Source organism: Echeneis naucrates, chromosome 7 (genome assembly GCF_900963305.1).
Source record: "Echeneis naucrates chromosome 7, fEcheNa1.1, whole genome shotgun sequence".
Lineage (NCBI taxonomy): Eukaryota > Metazoa > Chordata > Actinopteri > Carangiformes > Echeneidae > Echeneis > Echeneis naucrates.
Genome location: NC_042517.1, coordinates 17,303,659 through 17,329,138, shown reverse-complemented (window position 1 = coordinate 17,329,138; position 25,480 = coordinate 17,303,659). Strand labels below are relative to the sequence as shown.

The following is a 25,480-nucleotide window of genomic DNA, read 5'->3' as shown; positions in this document are numbered from 1 at the left end:
GCGTAACATCTGACCTGTGAGCTTCTGCCAATATTTGGATCTCTGTTTAATATTATTACTGAAGCATAAAACCATCATTTTTTTCCCTGGAAATATTTCTCTTCTTTTGCTAAAAGTATCAGACCTGACCCCGTGGAATTGGCGGCGACACTCTAATTAATGGATAGAGTTTTCGTTCGCCACTTTCAAAGACGTATGTGTGCCACTGCATGTGTGTGTTTCTGATGAACATTATCCTGCTTTGTAGAGTTTTGTAATCCAGCCATGGTCTCAGGCTAGAGTGCTAAAGTGCTGCTAACAAGGCCTGTTTAACGTTCTCTCCCCTGCTCCACATACAATTATTCCACTTCGCTGCCATTAACATGTACAGTAGGACTGGGCTTTTAATTGGCCTGATATGACTAATGCCAGATCAACTTGGATTTGCTAATTAGTTTTTGCTTTAAAAGTGCCATCAGGACATGAAATATTCATTGATGTGAGGTGGAGCGAGGACTGTGGGTGGTATTAGTGGGATATTAGTGGTATAGGCAGGCTGCTTGAATGTGCTGGGAGAACAGAGTGAGCCTACGTTGGCCTGTTGTGGTCGGTTATTCATACTTCGGGTGAGGTGTTAGTTTTTCGTCATGATTTCAGAACCAACCCCCCCCCCCCCCCCACACACACACACACACACACAACGAACACACACAAACAAAGACAAAAAGCGTGAGGCCACATCTTCTCCTTCTCTCCTGCTCTTAACTCCTCCTTTGCCCTTCTCCCCTTACGCATTATTTCATCTATTTTTTTTTTTTTTTTGTGCCCCTCATCTCATGTCCTTTTCTCTCCACACCTTTTCCCGTTCCTTCACTTCACCCCAGCCCCCGTCCTCCCCATGCCCTCTGCTCCATTCCAGCTGCATCTCCCCTTGCCTTTTTTTACCCAGCGCTCCTCTCCCTCCTCCTCTTCCACCTTATCCTTTTCTTTTTCCCTCCCACTCCTTAATCTTCCACCTCTCCTCCTCCTCCACCCCCTCCTCTGTTGTAAGTGGGCCAGGTGCCTCCTGTGGCCTCCCCTACTCCATTTCTCATTTTTACCCATCCTCTACTCCCTTTCTCATTTTTACCCTCTCCCTGTTCCCTTTCTCATTTTTATCCTTCCCCCTGACCCTAGTTTATATATTTATATGGTTTTTTTTCATGCAATAGTTAACGAACACAAATGAACACAAATGCGTTTCGACCTGATGCATTCTTAGTCCTCAAGTTGAGCTGAGTTAGAGTAAGTTAGCTCTTCAGGTTAAAAGATGACCTCACAGCAGAAGAGTAGGATTTTGATGTATCTTCTGTGTGTATAATCATGTGAAGTTTATAAATCAGTAAAGAAAGCACAGCTCTGTCGTTGCTGGCGGACACTTTATGAGCTCTCTGTTTGTATAGTTCCCTTTATGAAGAAGAGACATGAAGCCAAACCAAATGTGAACAGAAGTGAGCAAGTTCACATCCCCTTTTCAGTGGTGAGGGGCAAATTCCCCCAACGGCCCTCTCGCTTGGCTCTCCAGTGATGCACTCGCACCAACACGTGAGGATGCACGCACACACACAAACGCACCAAAACACGCATATACCTAGAAGTAGAAAAAGTCTCATTGTTGTTGTCTTTTTGTTCTCCGTTTGCTCCTCTTGTGAATGCACACGGTGAGCTGGCAATTCGCTTTTCACCTCATGTCATCCCTGAATTTTCTTTTTTTCTCCGCTCTTCCTCTTTTCACTCATTGTCATTCTCTTTGCCTTTGTCTCTGCTTGGCTCTTTCCCCTGCCCTCTTCTTTTTATTCTCTCTTTCTCACCCCAGTACCACTCCCTTCTGTCTCCCACCCCCCCCCCACCCCCCACCCCCAATCCTCCCCACCTCGTTGTTTTGGTGTGTGCGCTGGTGTGTCACGAAAGGGGGTGGCAGTTGATTGGTGGCTGGTGGTTTGGACCGACACCTGATACTGGCACTGCCTCACAATGTGGGAATGTGTGACTTCTTCAAAATTAGGTTTCCAAGGTGGGTGTTGTCCTTAGCAATGGTGAGCACGATCATGAAAGTTTACACAGTGGTCCTTTTGTTTCTCCCTGTCTCTTTGTGTCTTTTATGTCTGGCTGTGGCACTAATGTACGTGAATCTGCAGCTCTTTCCATCGCTGCAGGGGGAAAAAAGCTGTAATAAATCCAAAAGCCTGCAAGACGTGGCAGCCGCTCATGTTAGCCAACAGGTGACAGTGAAACGTCCAACCGCATTGGAGTAAACATGCTCTGAGTGGAAAGACAGACAGACAGATGAGGAGGGGGATGCATGACAATAGAGGGACAGAAGTGAGGATGCAGGTGAAGCATTTGTCTGGCTGAACCTCACTCTACATTAATCAACATGGACGTAGCCTCGAGCCACAGCCGTCCATGTAAAATCCTGCAAGAAGTTGTGTTAAGGTAATTACATTTCAGCAAAAAAAACCCCCCCCTGAAATTTCACTTGAATTTTGCATGACCGTGACTCTCCCCCACCGACTGGTACAACCACTACATGCCAGCAGTGAAAGTGGGTTAAAACTATTGAAAAGATCACAGAGGAGGGCAGACCCTCATTATCGATGCTACATATTGATGAATGTCTGTGATGATGCAGCATGCCGTATATTGAATTCTCAAGTCTTCTGGATAAAATAGAGTGTCCTCTATGTCCATTTCGCCAGTAGTCTACTAAGCAGAGCTCTGCAGCCTTCGATCTCATTCCATCTGTCTCCTATTCTTCTTCTGAAGCTTCAACACTACTTTTCTTCCATCTCTATTGTTTCCTTATTTGTGCCCCGGCTCTCTGTCTTCCTTTCCCTCTTCTTCTTCTTTTTTTTTTTTTTTGGTCTTGCATCTCCTGACTGCCTCGCTCTCCTTACCCTTCACTGTCTCATCTGACTCCAAAATGTGAGTCTCTATATTTAGATGCTCCTCTCTTTTCCCCTTGATTTATCTTCCTTTATCTCACCTCCTTTTTTTTTCTCTCTCTCTCTCTCTGCTGTTGAAGGACAGTTTTGCAAAAGCTCTGAGAGATTCATCAGTGTTGTATGGTAGCTGCTTTTTGATCAGCGTGATGAGTGACAACATAGCCTCGGGCTATTATATACGAATGTGTTTTTATAAACACTCCTCTATCTATATGTAAATCACTGTGCTGCTCAGCTGCTGTTGTACAGTAGGTTCTGGGATCCTTAGTTGTAAGTGAATGTTGCATCTTGAGGGTAAAGTTAATAGTTAATGCAGTACAATTCTGTGTTTTCTCTTGTTTCTATGTGCTCTGGAGTGTTTTAGAATTGCATTAGCTCTTAATATTTGCACATGGGGGTATGGAGGGTGTGCCTGTTGAACTTGTGAGTACACACTTAAGCTGGACCTTTTTTTTTTTTTTTTTTTTTTTTTTTCTTTCTTTTTTCTTTTTTTCTTTTTGCCCCCCTCGTTGCATGAGCTCATTGTAAACTTCAGCTCTGAGAATTTGAGAGAGATGCCTCTGTTTGCTGTCTGACAGAGCGACAGTCACACCAAGTTACCCTTACACACACAGACACACTCTCTGGACACCCGCCTCGGCACCAGATAGCGACTGGCCACCAGCAGTGAGTCACCATCATTCAGTCATTCGCCTGCACATTCAGAAACCACACATTTTAACAAACAACAATTAGCTTTCAGTCCTCAGGCTTCATGTACTTATTCCTGCAGGACTGGTATTGTTCTACCATATGTTCGTTCTTGCTTTTTTTTTTTTTTACATTTTCTCCCTCCTTGTAACCTTTTGTTTCATTTCCTCTATACTGTTCACTTACTGTGTGTGTGCGTGCGTGCGTGCGTACGTGCGTGCTTGACTCAGACCTTTGGAGCTGGTGGCTGCAGTGACCAACAGTGCAGGAACAGGCAGCTTGTGTTTTGTGGGGTACAGTCATGTACAGTTGTGTCTAGCCAAGTCGTGACAGGTTGCTTTTTTGCTGTGACAGGTTGTGTGTGTGTGTTAAGACACATGAAAGTGTCTGGACAGCCACTTGCACACACTCACCTACACACAAACACACACCATGGTGGCAGAGATGAATCAGGGTGGATGTTAAAAGTGGGGTTTGAGTCTATCCATAGTCTTGGATGGCTGTCATCAGTTCAGTCATAAAGGCCATTAAGAGCTTTTCAAAATGCAAAATAAAGAAATTGAGGTAGGCTGGAGGGCAAATTGCAACCTGAGTTTTATGTTTATGTTTGATTTTAATAGTTTTTGGCAGTCATATTCATTAATGGCTAAAAGCCTAATTGCTAAGATCTAAATCACCCAAAATATGAGTTAAAATCCATTTACCAAATTTTATTTTAGCCAAGCACGCTACATGGCCAAAAGGATATGGAGAGCCTTCTCTAAATACATTTGTGTTCTTTTAGGTCTGAGGTTGTCATGGTAGAAGGTAACCTAGTTCCATTCTGTGGAAACCAAATAACTGAGCTGGCCTCTAACTTTGTAGCAACATTTTTCGGAATGAATTTCCTGTTGCAACTTGATAAAGAAATGGCATTTCAAGTTGGACATGACTGGCTGGCACAGCAGAGCAGAGCATTGAACTCAGCCCCATCAAACACCTTGTGGATGAACTGAAAGGACAACTACAAGTCAGACCTTATCGGCCAGCATACCTGGCCAACCTCACTAATTCTCTTTTGGCTGAATGGAACGAAATCCCCATAGTCGGGTTCCAAAATCTTCTGGAAAACCTTTAGAGGATGGGAGGCTGCTATAGCTGCGGATTAATGCAGTTGTAACGTTGAGACAACCACATAATTCTTTGTGCGTTGTCAAAATTTATTGAGAAAGCAAAATACAGCAACAGTTATTTGCATAGCAATTTCTTCAATTTCCTCAATTTATTTTACAATAACAGGAGTGATGTCATATTCATAACATCCCAAAGTAGCCCAGCACATTAAAAAAAAAAGGAGGGGGGGGGGGCATATAGGGCAAGACCCAGTTAAACACAACTAAGCCCGGTTAGGAAAGCAAAAGAGAAGAAATATGATGCATTTGTGATACCACTCAGGAGAAGTTGGGAACCGATGGCCCCATCCAATGACAACAGCTGATGAGTCTCCAGACCATTGTAGTGATGAAGCAAGGCTTTGTGCTGGGAGACCATACAAGGTGGTGTGGCGACTGTCATATGAGACACAACATACCACCCCCCCCCCCCAACTCACCAAGCTTCACCTCCACCACTAAAATCAATTTCCTCCCACATGCAAAACCAAACATAGACGCTTTCTGTAGGTGATTTCACTTCTCTGTACTATGCAGATATAGTCAAGTAGGCCTTTCCTGTCGCAAAATGAAACTCAGTCACACGTTGCTGCTTAGCCATATCAATGATAGAGTGAAGATACTCTCTAATTAAAAACCTGTCACCCGAACATAAATATACTCTGACATATAATATACACTTCTGATATTTGAGGAGAAGTTTGTACACTGCAAGCTCCCACAATACCTGTGACTTCACTGCAGCTGTTGACAGGCTGTCTATCTATTTCTTACACTCAACAAGTGTAAAGTAGATAAATGGGAGTTTCCAGCGAAGGTCATTTGACATTTGAATGACACCTCCTGACTCACAGCTCGGCTTTTCAGGGCTCCACCCCTGTTTGCTTAGCTGGCCACTTCTGAGTAACGGCAACACGTATCAAACAAAAGACTTGCTGTGTGACTATCTGTGGCTGTGCGTTCACCTCTCCTCTCCTCCTACCTCTCTCTCCCTTTCACATCCTCCCCTTCCTTTTCTTCCTGCATCCTTTCCTCCCCTTCCTCCTTTTATTTCCAGCCCGCGCTCTCATTTCTCCTTGTCCTCTCACCTTCCCTCCCTCCCATATAGCCCTCTTTCGTTGTCTTACAGTCCTACTCATTCGCCCTTCTCCGCTCCTCGCTCCCACTCTCCCCCTCCTTTCATTTTGGGTTCTCCGACAGTGGTAATGAGATGTTTCATTATTTGCATTTCACAGCTTTTAATAGAGAGAGAATTTAGGCTAAGCCCCGGTCGTCAGTCAGGGAGTTACCATAGGAGACATAGCAGGCTTAGGGGCCTAGAGAGAACGATAGCCCAGAAACTACACACACACATCGTCAAGGAGGAGGGCACAGAAAAAAGACACAAAAAGACAAACGGGGAGGTAATTGTGGTGATATGACATTTCACACCTTTCTTTTGAAGTTCTTGATATGTCAGATAGCATCAACAGCACTTTGTTGGTCTTTGGAGGGACTGGAGCTGAAGTTGACACTCAGTCATTAGCATTAAGGCAAAAGGACATCAACATTACTATCTTCCACTCGCACCTTTTTCCCTGGTCACTCTGGGATAATTTCAGCCCATTCTTACTCTGACTGGATTTCCATAAGATCACCGGAGGCTTAACACCTGTGTAGCTGAAGGTAAGACGAACAGATGACAGGAAAAGGCTGGAGCTGCTGAACCACACACATTTGTGTATGGACAGGAGGCTCTTACAGGAGGACATCTGTCAGCAGGTGTGCTCAACGTGAACATGTGCAAAAAGCGTGATGAGTAGCGTGGATGTCTTCAGGTGTAGGGGAGGGTCGAAGCATTGTTTTCGAGCAGTGCATGCAGGGTGGTACTGAAGTGGTGGGTGGAAGAGCGAGGGATGAAGGGAGTAGTGCTAAGTCTCTCTAAGCCTCCTGGATCCTCTTTGGTCCCTCTCCACATGACATGGCTATCCTTCTTTGAGTCAATCTCTTCCTCCACCTTGGCTCCTTGGATGCTGGCCAGAGGAACAGTGGAAAAAAAAGAGAGCAAGGTAAAGATGCAAAATGTGGCATAATTAGAGCTTTTGGTGAAGGTGGAGAAAATAATGGTGGACAGATGGAGGGAGTGTGATAAAAGAAACAAGGGAGACTGACAACACTCAATCCGTAGAGCGAGGTACAGGAACATTTGAGAAAAAGAAAAAAGAACGATAAACACGAACAGTTGTACATTTTCAACAGAAAATAAAGCACAAAGAATCTAATAAAGTGCCATTCACAGCTAATAGCATTGTTGCATTCTTTTATTTATTTATTTTTTCTAATTGCAGCTTGCATGCCTGCCTGTGTCTGGCTGAGAGTGCATGTGTGTCATGTGTATGTGTGTGTTATTTTTGTCTGTGCCTGCCTTGTTGATGGGCTGCCACCCTGGCTTGTCCCGGAAGGCTGCCAGCTCCGTCGGATTGGGGATTAACCCCGGGATAATGGCCTTGATGCCCAGTTGAGTGGAAGCAAAGCTGTTTAAAAAATATTGGCTGCCTGAGTCACTCTCCCCTCTCTTCCTGTCTCCCCCTCTTTCTATCTCCCGTCTCTATCTTTTTTAGCCTTGTCGTCTTTGCAATCCTGCTGTATTCTATTTTCTCTATTCTATTTTCTGGTTTATTTTGCTGTTCTTTATCTCTCTTGTCCTCTGGCTCTTCATTTTGTTTCCTTTTATCTCTTTTGAGTTTCCATGTTGCTTCATTCTTGTGTAACCTCATCCATCCAATGTTCACGACGTACCCAGTTGACATTATCAATATTTGCCACACATTCGTAACTATATTGAAATTAATAGAAGTTAAGTATTCATTCTAGTTTAGCTTTAAATTTTTGATTAAGTAGAGACACTAATAGATTTTACCCTGTGAAGTAACAGCTGTCTGCTATCATACTGTCACGTATTTGAAGAACATTGTCTGCATTGCCAAACTAAATATAATTTTAATCCCATTTATACATGCTGTAATTTTTTCCAGTATTTCCCATCATTACAAGGGGAAAATGTCCACTTCCATGCAAATCAATTCTTTCTTCCTGTACTGTTTAATATTTCATAGATATTAGCATATTATGTCAACGATTCTCTTAATATCTTTTTCTTGAGGCTAACATCGTTTATTTCACTTTGTTTTGAAAGCTTTACATAATACATAATTCATTTTGTGCCGACCTGCCAACCTGTTTGGATTTTCCTCTGAAACTGCCTGCTATGATACGATACTGTGCTGGTGCAAGTCACCCCCAGAAAATATGCATACGGGAACGTGAACAACATAAATGCCAGCTCTTGGCCACTAAATCCCAACTTGATGTCCCTTCCTGCTTCCTCCACACATCCATTCACTTCTTCACGTCTGTGGCCAGTTTTGACTCCATCCTCCCTGCTGATTTCAAGCTACAGCGCCAAGATAAAAGTAGGGAAGTGAGAAGGAAGGAATTTACTGCTAACAGAAGAACAAAGATTGGTGCATGTTGATATGTTAGGAAGCAAACAAGTTAGGACGCACTTGCTTATTTAGTCATTAATCCAAAAATCCACATTAGCTCTCATTTGGAGTTGAGTCACTAAATGTCAAAACAATGGGCTGAAAAATGCTATGTCTGGAGAGCTATGGTTAACTGCATGTGATAATTTTCTTTTGTAGGTTAGTTAAGAAAATTTGGATTAGGGCAGATATGCAAAGACAAAATAGCAGTGTCAAAAATGCGTATATACAATTTTTTTTTTTTCCTTATTTAGTTTTTGTTATTGTTGTTTTGCATTGAACACATTATCAGAAACAATTTCAGTGTCCAGTTTAAAAAAAAAAATGCTAATAGTAATTTTTTATCTTTTACTTATTAATTATTTTTATTATTTTTTTTTAATACTAATGGGCTCGGGGAACTCACTTTCCTCACTTTGTCACGCTTGTCCAACCAAAGCCTTTTTATCAAATGATGAACAGAATTGTTACATTTGTTGGGCAGAGGGCCACAATTTGAACGTGGACTGATTAGCTGAGAGTGCCAAATTTTACAAGCAGCATACAGGTTACTCAGCGATAATTTGCCCCCGACTAACTACAAATCCCTCAGTTCAAAATAAGCGTGCACAAGTGCTCGCTGATGGTGAACCTGCAGTCAGTTAAAGCTCGTACCTGCAAGAATGCCAATGAGGAGCACATCAGCCAGACACGTATTAGCAGGGAAAGTGTGATTGAGGTGAATTTTCTTTGCTAAAATATGTTGTGTAATCTTGTATTATCACCCCGTCTAGAGATGTTTCACATGTTGTAACATCTCCATGCAGTGTGATGTCTGAATACGTCTTCAAATCGCTGCATGAGCACCCCCTCCATGAAAGCAGTCTGTGTTAAACCACATACAAATAAAGTATTGCTCTGCCTTTGATCCAGAAGGACCTTGCGCTCCGTCTCCCCTCGGTCCTGTGCGGTCAAGGAGGCAGAGAAGTGGCTCGGAGGGACAGGCTGCATTAAGAGAAACGCAAGAAGGAAGAAGCCCCATTCTCTCACTCCATCACATGTCTCATTTCTTTAGTCGTCTGGCGGGGGCCTAAAGTGACTTTGCTGTGATGTGACCAGGACAAACTGGGTGTGATGCCATGACGGCTCTGCTAAGCGTGTGAACGTGTGTGTTTTTAGTTCTTACGTGTGTTTGTGTATTTAGGGACAGGGAATTGGTGTGTGTGTGTGTTTTAGGGGAACGGGGCTTGTGACTGTGTGTGTGTATGTCAAGAAAGGAAGTTGGGGGGGGGGGGTTAAGGAGGACAGTCACTTCTGATTTCGCCTCAGAAGGATGATGGGGACTTGGAGTTGTAGTGGCATGAATTTACTGAAACAATCGTCTCTGACCACAAATAAGCACTCGCAGACTGTCAGCCTGCCTTCTGATGAATTTTTGTGTGCGTGTGTGCTGAAAATTCATAGAGGGATGAAAAGATTTATTCTCTTCAGTGACATCCCGAGAGCAAGTTTTAGTTTTTGTAGCCCTGGTGAGACTGCTAATGTTTTGGACAAGACACATAAGTCTCTGCCTTTCTCTTTTCAGTTGATTGTCTGACAGCTTCATTTTGCCTTACTTTCCCACCTTGTGTCAAGTGTGAATATGGAAAAAAGCGGGTTATAAATCAAGGCTGTACCCACATTGGTGGGTGTTTCAAGCCTACGGACGGTCCAAGCCCATGGAGTAAGATGGAGGTAGCTCTTTGAGGAAATGAAAACTGTAGAGGCTTTTGTGTACCATAGTGAGGGGGTTTCACTGGGACTGGTTCCTCTGGAAAAGGGTTCTCTGACTGGAGGGATTTGGACATGCCGAAATTAAACAAGTCAATTAGGCAAGCATAGAGTTTAGAGGTCAAAGCACACTCCATTTAAGTTTCTCTCCTCTGCCTAACTGCTAACTCAGTACGTCTCTGAGTCTGTTGAAGCAATAAATCTGATTAGACCTCTCCTCCTCTGTTCCTCTCTGTGCTGTTGTATTACCCTTCACTGATCACTCTTTTTGTTAAATTTGAGGTACAATTTAACCTGTCTTTGGGTGCGTCACGCTCACGCCACATACACCGAAATACAGACTCATAGACTTGATAAACAAACTTAAACTCTGAGAGAGCTTTGGCCTTCTGTGTTCGTATTGAACCACTTGTTATCAACTCTTCAGGCATGCATTTCAACACAGAATGAAGAGTTCTCCAAATGGCTCTCGGTCCCAGTTACCCAACTTTTTTTTTCCCACTCACTTTGTCATTTCAATATAAATGATATGAGAATTGTCACGGAATAAAAAAAAAATGGCATTAAAGTAGCTTCACCCAAATAATATTTGAATATATTTTCTCTCTTATCCTTGTAATTAGTAGTTATGCAGGTATTTCTTGTTCTTCTTAAGTACTTATTACAGTTGTTGGTTAATTTCTCAATTAAATCTGTAAGCTTTTAATCTATAAAATATCAGAAAATAGGGGAAAATGGCCTCTACGATTTCCCATGGCAGTTTCATAAAATGGTCCAAAACTCAAAGATTCAGTTTCAGTTTTCAGCATGTATGACCAAAAAAGGAAGCAAAATTTTACATTTGAGTTGCTTAAAATACAAATAGGAATATTTGCAATTTCTGCTTAAAAATTTTGAAAACAAGGTCTAGCTTTTGTCGATTACAACAAAAAAAACAAACAAACTTTGTTTTGTTGATCCTCCAAATGAATGAGGACACTGCTGAAAATAAATTCTGATCTTAATTTTTTTAGGTTTTTTTTCCCTCACGTGAACACCACAAATTATTTCCCCCAATGAATAGGTGTTGAGAAAATCTCAAAATAATAATTAGTACGACCTAATAAAAGTCAGTGGGAAAAGAAAGGAAGATTTCTAATGTGGGTGAGCCGACTCTTACTGGTATTAATACATTGCAGAGGCTGTCATTAGCGTGACACTCGTTCTCTGTAGTGCCTGTCATTGTTGTTCCTCATTGATACAGCGAGGTTAAAATGGTAACCAAGATGGAAACGGACAAAGCTGGAAGAGCCTGAATGCCACAGTGTTTCTCTAGCAGTTGATTTGGTATAACTGACTTTCTTTCACTGCCTCCCCTGTGCTACAAGCAGATATGTGCCTCCAATGGGAGCTGCTGATTGGCGTGTGCTACACAGTGACCCTGTATTTCACCATTCACTTTGGCCAGAAAAAGCAGGGTATTGAGGTATTTTTCAGTGGATAAATGACTTCTTCTGTGTTTTATGTGTCTCTGAGAAGGAGCCTATCTTATAGACCAGGCTATACAATTGAATGTGCCAGTGGCCCTGAGAGAAGTGGAGCACAAAGAGGAGGAGGGAGCTGCCTTGTCTTTAAAGCAGCTTGTCTCCAAAGGTGAGAGGTGAAGACTCTCAATGCCTCAATCAGGGCAACGCTGAAAGAAAAGAATATCTCAAGGTTAGACTGCCAATAGATCTTTTTTTTTTTTTTTTCCCTCAACAAATGTGTGAGCTGGAGGATAAAAACACTTGCATCAAAACTTGCCATTTTAGACTCTGAGGGACATTCTGCATTCACACCTAAGTTTCTTGCTCCTTACAATTCTTCCCTTCGGTTTTAGAGAGACACTGGTCAAAATGAAATTTTGTGTGCCAACCATGCATAGATCGAACTCAGGACAGTTTCACTTTTTTCTTTTGAAAAGTAGGCTTCTGCAGCCGTCGCCATCACTCCATCTACTCACCCGCTGCCGTTCATAGGAGGTGTGTTTGTCCAAGTGGACGTGGGAGACGCTGTGGATTTATCTGATCTTACAAGCCATCAGGTTGAGCAGAGCTCTGCTAAACATGACCTGAAGTGTGCCAGCCCCGGAGCAAACGTTGCTGTCACCTTGGCCAACCCGGGCTGTCATGTCTCAGAGTGGCCCATGAGAGCTGACAGCTGTGGCGTTCCCAAAACAAATCACTGCTGCGTTTGGTAACACTCTGCGTCCGCGCGATTTAGCCCTCACCAAGACAAGAGTGGGAGTGGCGGCTGCTAATGCTCTGGCTAATGCACTGCCTGAGTGTGTGTTTGTGTGTGTTTGTATATTTGTTTGCTAGGGCTTGTGTGGTCTCTTTGTTTCTCCTCCTCCTCCTTGTTGAATGCTTCAGCATAGCGATGTTCATGTCTCCCTTTTGTCTCCTCCTGCTCTTCATCTCTCTATTGCCTGCACCTTTTTCGCTACTTCAGTTGCGTGTGGGCTCACAATGCTTCTCATGTCGTCATCTCATCTGTATAACGCGACAAAATCAGGTAAATTGAGAATAGGAAACAACGTTTCAGCGCCACTCAAGATAGGTTAGAATAAAAAAAACCTCTTAACTTCGGTCAAAGCAAGGATAAAATATGCCAGTGTTCCTGCATTGTCGTCACAAACCCGCCAGTGAATGTCTTGGACCTCTTTTCACTGGCAGTTCAAAAGATCCGTGAATTGTCATTAGAGGTCTTCTGTCTGTAGTTCTCAGAAAGAACTTTGTGTTCGCCACCTCAACTGAACTAAGCATGATCAAAAACACCGAGGTGAAGGTTCAAGAGTAAGTTTTTGTCTTAACTAGAGCGCTGATTGGAAAATTCACAGTTGAAACAAAGTGGGGGAAAAAAAGGAAGCCGAGGCCGTGTTTATTGATAAATTTAATGGTAAAGTAGTCTGTGCTAAATGAGGTGTTTTTCTCCTTCTCAACTATTTTGTTAAAGTGTTGCGCTTTTAAACTGACATTTTTAATGAGTGTACACACACAAACACATTTTCAGTCACTCACACATACACACACACACACTCTCTCAGTCAGTCACTCACACGCACACGAACGTCTATGCACACATACACACACACACACACACACACAAAGCTGTCAGATACAGTTTAAACACAGAGATTTTTGACTGTTTTTTACTGGGCTGTTTTTAGACATCAAACTACAGCAGTTGAGACGCTGCTTCTATTGATGTCATTGTTTTTATGTCACAGTCATTACTGAGATATCCTTACCTTGGCTGGCCTTTAAAGGTTCAACTAAATCTGCTTTCTGCCCCCCCACCCCCCTGCCCCCCTCACCACACCCACACCTCCCATTAATTTCTTAATTTTAAGCAAAAGGTTTGTATATAGCCACAGACGTAAAGCATGTATATCAACTTAGCAGCCAAATATCTGAATCCAGGAAAGTGTTAAAAATGAATTATATGCTTATATGTAATTTCTCCTGTAATATATTTTTATGATGGTGTGCAGTCACATTTCCGCACTGTGCATTTCAGGGTTCAATATACTGTTCAAAAAGAGCATGTATCTGCATCTTTAGTTGAATTTTGTATGTGTGTGTGTGTCCTCTTTAATTCATCAGCAGACGTTTTGAGGAGAGGCTTTTGTTCAGCTACACAGATGAACAACAGGAAGGAGGACATGGAGATCTCCTCTCACTACCGTCAGCTCCTCAGAGAGCTCAATGAGCAGCGGCAGCACGGCATCCTTTGCGATGCCTGTGTCATTGTGGATGGAAAGATCTTCAAGGCTCATAAGAACGTCCTCCTGGGCTCATCACGCTACTTCAAGACTCTTTACTGCCAGGTAAGGAACTACTGCTCTTGGGACAATGAGTCAGCCCTATGACTCATTGTCCCAAGAACTTGTTTTCCTCTAAGATCTGGCTATCAGTCCATTCAGTCCGTAAACCAGAGTGAGAGGTTGTGATTGAAGATTTTACTGCTATGCTGTATGAGATAAGTATATCAGAAAACCGTGAACACTCATTCTCTTTGCCCTTCAGGTTAAAAAAGGGGCAGAGCCTCACCACCAGACTACTGTCACTCACCTGGACATTGTCACGGCGACAGGCTTCAAAGCCATCCTGGACTTCATGTACTCGGCGCACCTTGCTCTCACCAGTAAGAACGTGATCGAGGTCATGTCGGCTGCCAGCTACCTGCAAATGACAGACATTGTCCAGGCCTGCCACAGCTTCATCAAAGCTGCGCTGGACATCAGCATCCGCTCTGAGATGGCAGATGAGCTGGCCGACTTTGAAATGGGAGCTGTTGCTGCTGCAAGCATAGGTGGAGGAGGCGGTGGTGGAGGTGGTGGAGGAGTGGGGATAACAGGAGCAGGAGGTGTGGCAGGAGCAGGTTTAGCAGGCGGAGGAGGAATTGTGGGCATGGCTTCCGAAGCGCTGGCCTCCATCATGTCTGGTCGCAGCACCTCCCCTTGGCTGGCGCGACGCACCAGTCCGGCCAACTCTTCTGGGGACTCGGCCATTGCCAGCTGCCATGAAGGAGGCAGCACGTACGGCAAGGAGGACCAAGAACCCCCCAAGAGCCATGAAAGCCAGGAGGAAGCCTGCCATGACTCCCAGCCCGCCTGGCCACATGACTACAGGCCTGTCACCGTCAAAGAGGAACAGGTTTCCCCTGCCTCTTCCTCTCACCCGCGGGATGCCCCCAGGGGGGCAGCCCAGAGCCAGGGAGAACAAGTGACGGGTGGTGCTGCTGGGGGAGGCGGAGAGGGGCCCTGGCAACCCCTATCAGGGTCAGGGCGGAGGAAGAACAGGAAGAACAAGGACACGGTCAGACATATTACCCAACAGGCTGAGAGGAACTGGGACAGAGAGCGGGACAGGGAGAGGGACAGGGACAGTAGACCTGGATCTCCTCTGCCCTCCATGCTGGCTGTAGCTGGATGGAACTACAATGGCCAGGACATCCCAGGTAAGGCGGAGAAACCTCCCTCCTGCACAGTCTGTCCACTCCAGACTTGAGTGGAAAGTGTCCACGCACATGTTTATGCAGCATAAACCAAACTGACACCAGCAACAGTGATTAAAGTGCAGCTTGTGTTTTAGGTCCAAATCATCTCTTTACATTGGATTTGTTGGTTAGATTATTAGTTTACTGTCACAAGAGCAACAGGAATTAACTTGAACCTCTCCTGCAAAATTGGAAGAGTGGACACAGTCCAACAGAAAACAGAGCAGCACTTCCATCTTGGAAAAGACTTTGCGGGGCTGATTTGATGACTTGGGGCTTTAGACACTCCTAGAGTGACAACAGTTTCATAATGTTGGTCCCTACTTAGTTAGCTATGCAGTCAGCTAATTATTCAATGACTGGTGAGATAAAGAGATTAGGTTAGGTAATTAGGTGAGAGTGTCATCTCAAGACCTAAAAAGCCGCAGAATCTCATTTATCTGTGATTGTCTTTGTGGACCACTTCAAAACAATCTCTCTGTGAGTGCTCAAACTGTCCTGTTGAGTGTGCATGATGCTTAGCAGTACATGTGTGCTTAATACTCTGAATCCTGTGTGGATATTTTACTGCATGTCAGCCATCCGCACGGTTTACTAGTGTAAAATGGCCTCTTTTCCTCCTCCGGGGCTGAGATTACTGAGCTTCTACTCTAACTTGTTAAGCCCAAAATGATTATCTCAAATCTTGGAGGTGTGAGGTGAAGCCTGGGTAAATGCAGATGGATAATACAATCCACTTCTTACTGCAGTTTATGTAACAGACACTCCCACATAAACAAGCAAATGCATGCACAAACAAACTCAAGAACACATGTTTATTTTGAGAAAGCCTCTCTTGATCCTCATCCTTGCAGAATTGTTTAGTGAATTCTTCTGCACAAAAAGTAATACAGAAAAAAACTGTTACCTGTGTGTGTGTGTGTGTGTGTGTGTGTGTGTGTGTGTGTGTGTGTGTGTGTGTGCGTGCTGTGGGGCCCAAGGCGTCGATAGGTAGATCATTAAAAGTAAGAGAAGCTAATCCTGGGCGCATTAAGGGAGTTGGCTGTGAAATGGGCACACGCGTTACGCAGCGAAAGAAAACAGGATAATTGAATTGACCTGGGTCACTGCATGGATTACTAGCGCGTCCTCGCCATCCCAGGCTCCTCCCCCTCTCTCTTGGGTTTAGGGAAGGACCTTCTGGAAAGGGCGAGGAGGGAAAAGCAAGAGAGGGTGGCAGATGAGAGGGGAGGAAAAGAGAGAGACGGAAAAAAGACGGGCAGAGAGGACAGATCATCCACACAGGCTTATGAGGGTTTGTCCGTTTAGCTCCAAGTGTCCTAAGTCCGGCAGTCAGGCCTTATTACGGTGCCCAAGTACATCTCATCTTGAGCTTTAGAGTCTCAGACGCACATGCATAATGACAAGCACCCACGAAAAAAAAAACAAAACAAGAACTTCTACATCCTGTTGGCCAGTTGGTCTGATCGAAGGTACATTAAAGTCTGACTTTGATGAGGCAGCCATTATCTAGAAAAGTGTTTCCTCACCTAAAGGTTGGAGGAAGTCTGGTTCCACATCCATTCAGCAGAGTTCACAGTGCAGAAGAGTTGACGGGGGTCGGGTGTCCTCTTATCATAAGATTACAAACTATTTTAGCCTTGTTCAGGGGGGCCGTCCCTGCCATTAAGCCTTAAAAGATTGTGTTACCAATGGGCCTGACTTGTGTGTAGTGTGTGTGTGTGTGTATGTGTGTGACCCGGATTGCACAGTAACAACACATGACTGTTTTGAGTGCCTTTCCAGCAGTCTGTGCCTGCGTAGCTGTGAGGGACTAGGGGGTCGGTTGAACAGGTTGAACAGGTTTACTGAGATCATTATTGGTCGAGTTCTACCATGTGATGAACTTCTTATCATCATCCTCGAAGTAAAGATATTTTTGTATTGTTTTTTTCTTGTCTTTGTTAATCTGACCAAACCGGGATCAAAAATAAACAGGATTTACATGGATTTACAAGAGTTTGTCTTCTTAAGCCGTAAGTCTGCTTAAGTATAGGATTTTGTCACCTGCATAAGATCTCCATTAGATATACAGGCAAATGGAAGACCCAAGGAATTAGAAAGTGACCTACAATTCTATTTAAAGTTTCTAATTACACAATTTCGCAGCATTGCAGTGTAGGCAGCGTAGACAGCAAAGAGCAATTGAGTAGATACTTTGGATGCTCACTTACTACTTGTAGCGCAAGAGTTCCTAACTAATGAAATACTCTTAACTAGACTAGAAGTTAAACAAAGAAAGAAAAAAATGTGACAGTATCACCGTGACCGTTAGTTTATTCGTCCGCATTAAAGATAAATGATTTAAGGGTTACCTCTCCCTTTTGTACCACCCAGGTTTAGCGGCTGTCACTGTGTGTATGTGCGCGTGTCCAGTTGTTGGTTTTCATGAAGTATAACAGAGAAAGGGCACCTTCAGTCTGAGATTAGCTTAATTGCTTCATTCCTTATTGATGAGAACTGCCTAGACACATACTCTCGCTCTCATTCACGTGTGATCAGTGTCCATGCTCTTCTGTAAGAATTTCTTATAGTGCATAGGACCGAGAGGATGGCTGGCTGAGGATTTTGCAGGATTATTCTGTAATATAAGGATAATATACGGCCGTGTAAAGGCTCAGTGTATTACCGCAGAGCCGTTTCAAAGTGTTTGTATGAAAATGCCATGTATTTGTGTTGACAAAACAGCTGCAGGAATTAGGATTTGTTTTCTTTCGATCCCCTTCCCCTTGCAAACATTCTGCAATGTTCGCTTGATGTCATTATTGAGGCCACTAAGCTCTCAACTTAAGCTCGTCTCTCTGGCTGTCACTTGATCTCGCTCCATTTTACGCTCACCTTGTCTTCTGACATAAATGTTTGATCTCACACGTGAATTACGAGAAAGACATCAGCACAGTTTGCATCCCAGTGATCCAATCGTGTGTATGTTTGTATGTATAATACTATATTGGAGGTGACAATTTCGAGGAGAAGAGTTTTAAATAGCCTGCACGTCTCCCGCCTGCTTATGTTGTAAACCTTCAAATAATTACCTGAAATTATTTTTAGTTTACCCCTACTGCTTCATCCAGACCTGGATTAAAAAGAAAAGTACCTGCAAATCAAAACCAGAGTGTTCTGAAAATTGCAGTCAAGCTTTTTTTTTTTTAAATATGTGTTTGCCTTTGATACATCATATCAGATTTTCTTTTTGTTATCTATGTAGTGCTGAAATAGTGAGTTGATTATTCAGTCTACTTTTTTTGATAATTGACGTATTGGTTCCTGCTTCCAGCTTCCTAGATGTGAGGACGAGCCTACTCTTTCCTAGTTTTGTTGGAATCAAGAGTTATTTCTCTTGCTGGACCAAGTTGTCCATTTCTTTGATTTCTGATATCTTATATATTATATATATATATATATAAAATATATAATACCATATGGGATCTGAATATTGACAGACAATTTCATGTTATCTTTAGATATTTTACTTTTACAGTATTTTACAAAATACTGTAATTCTGTAAAATGCACCAGAAATACGTTTGTTGAAATATGAAAAGAAATCCTCACTTCAAACATTCATGATTGTGAATTTAGAAAATGAATATTTTCCCATTTGTATGTTTCATGACTTATCTGCAAGTGCTGCAGCTTTTCAGCACGGTCTTATTTATTCTATTAAAGCAGGTGTCACCGCTTTTTAAGAAATGTCAGAATTCAGCCTTTCAGTGGCACCTTCATTGAGTAAAAGCTGGTGGAAACCGTGAATGATTTTATCTCCTGCTTCCTTTATATTTGGGGCAAACACCAACTTGATCTTTATCCCAAATAATAACAGCCCTGGAAATACTTTTTTGGTTGTGTTTTATTTTTTTCTGGCTTGAAAAAAAAAAAAAAAAAACCCACACAAAACACACACATGCGCGCACACACACACACACACACACACACACACAGTGACCTTTAGTGGCAGCTTGGGGAATTTTGGTACATGAGTGATCTGATGTACACACACACACACGCACAAGTATACCGACACATACACAGCTTAGAGCATCTGATTATGAAGACGTGAACAGTTCAATCATACGTGGGCTGTTCTTTCCATTTCCCCCTAGCTGTTGCACATTGATTACATCGAATATCTTTTTTGAAATCCAACAACTTTATCTGACTCCTCTTCCTCCCTGCTCTGCAGCCTCAGATTTCCCCTCCTCAACCACTAGTACACACATGCATGAAGAGATGCACACTTTCTCACACACGCACACACACATGCCCACAGAGACGTACTGAAAAAGTGAAATAATTTTTCTGTAGAGCCCCATCCTGTTTGTTCCTGTAATCTCAGGAGGGCTGAAGTTAGCGCTGCGTGTTTTTGCCTGTTCCAGTTCAGACCTTCACTCTCTGGGGCTCTGGAGACTCCAGGACTCACCTGGGACCCGCAGATAGCCACTCTTAGGAGTGCCCTCTTGCACTTCAATATAAACTTTCTGTCTTTTTTCTTACTCTCTCCTTCTCTCTCTCTCTCTGCGCTCCTCTCCCCAAGTCTCGGCTGTCTAAAGGTGAACACTTGAAATAATGAATCGGATCCCCCTTTCGCCCCCTTCCTCTCTGTATTCCAGTTAAGACTCTCCCCATAGTATTTGCACTTCATTAAACTTGAAATAGGTTTAATATTTAAAACACCGTGAACAGATTTCAACCCCCTCACCCCTCGCATACCTCTCCGCTTTTCCTCTCCCTTCCCCTCACTCTTGGTTTAATAATCTACTCTCATATTTCCTCCCTAATTCACTCCTCCTTCATTAAAAACCAAAATAGATTTAATATTTCAGACTATGTGGACTTAATTTTTAACCCCTGTCTTCACGGTTTGGTGCCTGACACACTATGGGTTAGATAACTACATCTTCTCAAGGCTTCTCCCTCTGTATTTTCTCTACTCTGCCCATGTCCATGTTTCCTTTTTCTTTTCCTTTTTTTTGCAGCTCCTGGTTCATCCTTCTCACTTTTTACAGTCAGTCTATTATCTGTTCTGTCTCACACTGTCTTTGTACTCCAGGCCTCTCGCTCTGTCTCCCCCACCCACTGTTTGCTTTGCCTCTTTGTCCTCTCACTGCACAGATTATTTCAGCCCTTTCCTCCTACCCTATTGACTCTTGTGGCTTCCCTCAGTTTTCCCTAACACCCCTCCTCCTGCCCCATCCTCCCATCCTCCCTTTCCCTTTTTGTCCCCATCTACCACCCACACTAATTTCCCTGTTCGGGTCTTGTGTGTTAGCAAGCAGGCTTGAATATTTTTTTTTTTTTTTTTTTTTTTGTTCTGAGAGTTGTGATGGACTCAGATCTGGTCTCTCCCCCCTTTTTCCATCTTTCTGTCTTTCCCGCTCATGTTAACCTGCTGGTTGGCCCACACTAAAAAAAAAAAAAAAAAAAAAGTTCCATTATCACCGTGGAAACCAATAAATTCTCACCACCCACCAGCCATCTTTGTCATATGACCTCACATCCTGCTGGACATTATGGGCAGTCCACCAGCTAAAAGCCCCTCTTCCTACTCCACAACGCTATCACACCACACACACACACACACACATTCACACAATTTTTCACACTCTTGCTGTCTGTCTTTTTCTCTTGCAGCACTCTCGCTCTTTCTCTCTCAATTCTCAATACTGACACCTTCTCTATTTATAATTCTTTGGCTTTAAAGGAGCCATTTTGGACAGGAAACTGCCCCCTCCCCACTCCTGACCGTGGCTTTTTTCCAAAATGTCAGCACCCCCCACTTGTCCACCTCCTGCCCCTGGAACAGGCCCGGAGAAAGATTGCTGGGTGGCGAAGGAAAGGAGGAGCGTGTATATGTGTTTGTGGGGGTTAAAGATTAGCCATCTCTCTTTGAGTGCACCTGGGTTGGGCCCATGTGTACTTTTAGTCAGCCACGGCCCACACACATACTGTACACACTCACCCACGAACTTGCACACAAGTATATAAACACAAACATGCATTGCACCTGTGATGTCCTATAAAATATGTCTACTGTACAGTCCATTCCTACATTTCACTTCAAATGTATGTGGGCAAACTCTGTCTACTTGCGCACACACACACACACACACACACACACATACACACACACCTCTTGGCATTGATCGCCGAAGCCTAAGAATTAAACTACCCAGAATGCATCCTGACAGGATGTCCTGTTGGCAGAGAGCATGGGTGGGTGGGTCAAGAGGTTTCAGTGTTTGAACAGCAGTACCCCTCCACAGATGAAAACCCACCCCTGCACACTAACACACTTCAAACTCCATCACATACCCCAAATGTATTAAACACAGATGTATTAGTGGTTGTGGTTAACATTGAAGGTCAAATGCACACACATCTATAGATTCAGACACACCTAATACCCCTCATAACCTAACTCTGCCCCAATGTAACCCACCCTATAATTCAGTTATTTATTCCGATTCTCAGTTCCATCTTTGAAAGATGATACCTGAGGAACTTTTGACCACTTCTCCTCACTTCACCTTCTTTTTAATAGTTTCTTCAGAGGGTTTGCAGTAAAAGGTAAATAATCTGCTTCTCCTGTTTTGGGAGCAGTAAACAGGAAGTATATTGATGTCATTGTGTTACTTAGGCCTAAACCTGATTTACAACCTATTTATGTTTATATTTTTTGCCAATTTTGTGACCCATTGAAAACATGTTGAATAAGCTACTAGCAGCTTCTGTAGTTTTCACACAGCTGTATATGTTTAACTCTTGCACTTTTGAGTTGGACATTGGAAATTATTATATAAAAAAATTGTGTGTGTGTGTGTGTGTGTGTGTGTGTATATGTATATGTGTGTGTGTATATATATATATATATATATATATATATATATACCTTTTTTTACATCTCTCTTTGGGCTCCACCTTCAACTCAGTGTCTGAAAATCCTTTAGGGCTTCGGTGACACTCTTGGTCAGGAACCAAATGTTCCAAGATGAGTCATAGGGATCTGAATATTATTAACAGGAATAGACAAAATTTCCCTTTTTCTGTGTATGTGAACTCTGAAAAGTACCCTGATAAAATCAGTGATTGAACTGGTCACAACCTGTTGATCACATGTAATGAGCAATCATAGTGTGGTAACATGACAAATTCTGGGCTCCTTTTGGTCACGTACAACCTTTCGAAATTTGTTTTAATCTGAAAAAAAAGGAGAGAAGTGAAAAATCTAGGTATTTTCATGGAAACCTTACGTGTGAGGAGGCCTCGTGCTTTATGGAGGATCTATGACAAGTCTCCTCTTATGGAGATGTGATGTGAGTGAGGAAGCCTCTCTCCTCCAGTGATCTGATAGCCAGTAATGGCTATCAGCCGTGAGCCTGGTAACACTGCTGAGTGTGGCTTATATGTCGCACTGTGCCCCATCATTCACCAAGAGTTAGGATATTGGGACTATTTTAGTGAGTGCATGTGTGAGAGAGAGAGTGAAGCAGACAGGCTGGCAGACTGACTGACAAGAAGAAGCAGAAAATGCAACTTTCGTGAAGAGTTTAACCTTAAAAAAATGTCTCACTGTAAGCCTGTGTCTGGATCTGTGCTCTTTTGTCTCATTTTCAGTCAACCTGAAGTTCCCCTTTCCCACTCTGTTTATTTTAGAAAGGTGGCTTTGTTCTATTTACCGTGCCCACTCCCTTTGCGGCCTCTACCCCCATCAGCGTCAGACCAGTTAGAAAGGGGGAGCGAAGAGGAGGAGGAGGAATAGGTGGGGGAGAAGAGGGTGGGTGCATGATGTTTGGACAAACGGACAACCCGAACAGGATATAGAGGTCTACAGCCTGTGGGTGTGTCGGTTTGGCCGAGGCACAGCTTGCACACAAACACACACATGTGCAAGCACACATACACACAATCGTGGGAGTGTTCCCGCTGGAGGGCAAAGTCTCTCTTCTTCTTATAAATTCATTCTCTCCTTTTCCCTCCTTCCCATCATCCCCCTTTTTGCAGGCACACCCCTCCACACCTCCTTCCTTTTAGACCTCTCTTTCTCCTTCATCCCTCATTCTTTCTCTTGTGACACCCCCCCCCCCCCACCCGGCCCCCCTCCTCCTCCTGAAGAAAGGAAAAAAAAGTGTTAAAGATACAGAAGACTTGGCCAACAGCAATGAGAAACTAGGAGGGAGAGGCCAAAATCACCACAGGGGACAATTATGGCTTCGGCTGTGTACATACAAGAGTGTGTGTGTGTATTTGTGTGTGGTTCCTTTTGGGTCTGATAGTTGTAGAGGCGTTGAAGACAGTCCTGGAAGCTACTATCCGTCCTTCACAACTTTCTGTCCCCTCCTCTATCCCTCCTTCCCTCTGTCAGTTTGGACCTTTCGTTCCATCCACTCAGTTCACGCTGTCACTTCTGTTTTCACTCATCACATAGACTGCACCTACTGTTGCCCATTGTGTTCATTATGTGTGTGTGCGTGTGTGTTGTTTAACATTGTAGTATATGGATTCAAGTAAAGCCAGCACTGGGTGAAACGTCCTCCTTATCAGTTGGGTCCATGACTATTTGTTTGTGGTATAAAACAGGAACTTCAAGATTCTGCTAACAAGTAAGAAAGCACTAACAAAATTATGCAAAAGCCCCTATTACAGAACTTTAAACAACAACAGTTTGTTTTTTGTTTTTTGTTTTTTTGAGAATATTTTTGCCATAATGATTTTCTTGTATCTAGCCACCTTTATTGAACACCATTTACAACAAAGACAAGACCTTTGAGGGTTACAGGTCACCAATAGACTGAGACCCGTGAAGTGTGAGCTATGGAAATGTGCTTATCCAGACATGGCTGTTACAAAAGCTCACCTTTTTACCTTTTGTTAAAGCAGTTATACTCAATATTTTAATATTAACAATGGATTAAATGACCATTTGCCAGTGTGAAAAGGGTCATAGTGATGAACTCAGTGAGTTATTCCTCGACTGCAGCTCCCCTCAGCTCTCTCGAGTTTCTTGGCATCTTTCAGCTGTTTGGTTTTACCAGCCACAAATGTACCTTCTTGCTTGATTCAATCTTGCTGCTCTGATGTTTCGGGGGAAACATCTCTTTTTGGTGAAAAAGCTCTAAAAACACCATTCCTCTCTCCTTCCCCTGTACCCACAGGAGACAGACACAGTTGGCAACTAGCTGTGAACATAGTGGAGCATGAAGCTGCAGCACACAGTCAGGTATTTCCCTCAGGAAAGTGGGCACATACCAAAGTGGATTTCAAAAAACGTTTCTGCTAACAAGTTCGCCATATCAGAAATAATAATACTGAAGGACAATGTTGCCCCAGCAAGACCAAAAAGACACATGAAGAGGCAAATACAAGGACGAGGAATAAATAAGAAGAAAAAGTAACAATGAGTTCACATTTTAAAAGTATGGCAGTCAATTAACCAGCAAAGGAATATATTTTGTTTTCTTTGAACGACAGATGAAAAGAAGAGAAGAGAGACTGCAGTGAGTTACTGAAACAAGTGAATGGCAGCTAGCTCAGTAGGACTGCTGTTTAATTTGAATCTTTGCCCGTAAAAATGATGTGATATTTCCTAAAAGGATGATAACCCCCCCCGCACCCCCCCCACACACACACACACACACACTCTCACGCTCACACACACACACACACACACACACTCTCACGCTCACACACACACACACACACACACACACCGCCAACCTCTTTACCCCAGATCACCTGCCTGCCTCATGGTTTCCACTTTTCTCCCCTCCTCTTCCACCTACTACCCTCACATGTAATCAAGTAGAGGCACGCAAAGAATAACTCGATCTTGATCTCCTTCCCTCTATCTCTACCTACCCACCCACCCTCCACACACACAGCCCTCTTCTTCGTAAGTAGCTATCTGAATCTAAAATGGGTCATGGGCTCATTTCAAGTGGGACCTCCCACAACAGGGGTGCCTGTAGGTCTATTATTATTATTATTATTATTATTATTATTATTATTATTATAAACAGTAATTCCCCCGTAGAGTGTACACCTGACTTAAGAGGGAAGAAAACTCAGAGTGAGGGATAGACCCCTTCAGTGGTGGAAGGTGATAAGTGCTCATAAAAGTAAAAGAGGACGATAGAGCTTGTTTTAAGTGTGTGTGAAAGCATCTGAGACAGATAGAGAGAGAGAGTGTGTGTGTGTGTGTTTGCATGAGCATATGGTGTAATTGTCTGTGACCCTGGCAGCTCTTTTTTTTTTTTTTTTTTTTTTGTGGTTAGACCGTTTGGCCTTCCCATAGTTGCTCTGGCCTCAGAGACATCCAGCTTCAAGGTTTAGAGAGTGTATTGTGTGC

At 43.2% G+C, this 25,480-nt stretch overlaps 1 protein-coding gene across 2 annotated transcripts in view; it reads left to right on the top strand.

Moving 5' to 3' along the window:
• The window catches only part of zbtb46 (zinc finger and BTB domain containing 46), a 55,044-nt gene that overhangs the window by 6,114 nt on the left and 23,450 nt on the right, over positions 1-25,480 (top strand). Inside the window, exons 2-3 of one of the 2 annotated variants that reach the window (XM_029507257.1) lie at positions 13,701-13,924; positions 14,124-15,057. In XM_029507257.1, coding sequence (XP_029363117.1) covers positions 13,739-13,924; positions 14,124-15,057 — 1,120 coding nt within the window. In that variant the 5' untranslated portion in view covers positions 13,701-13,738. The remainder of the gene's footprint in view (positions 1-13,700; positions 13,925-14,123; positions 15,058-25,480) is intronic. The other variant, XM_029507258.1, reaches the window with a different exon arrangement.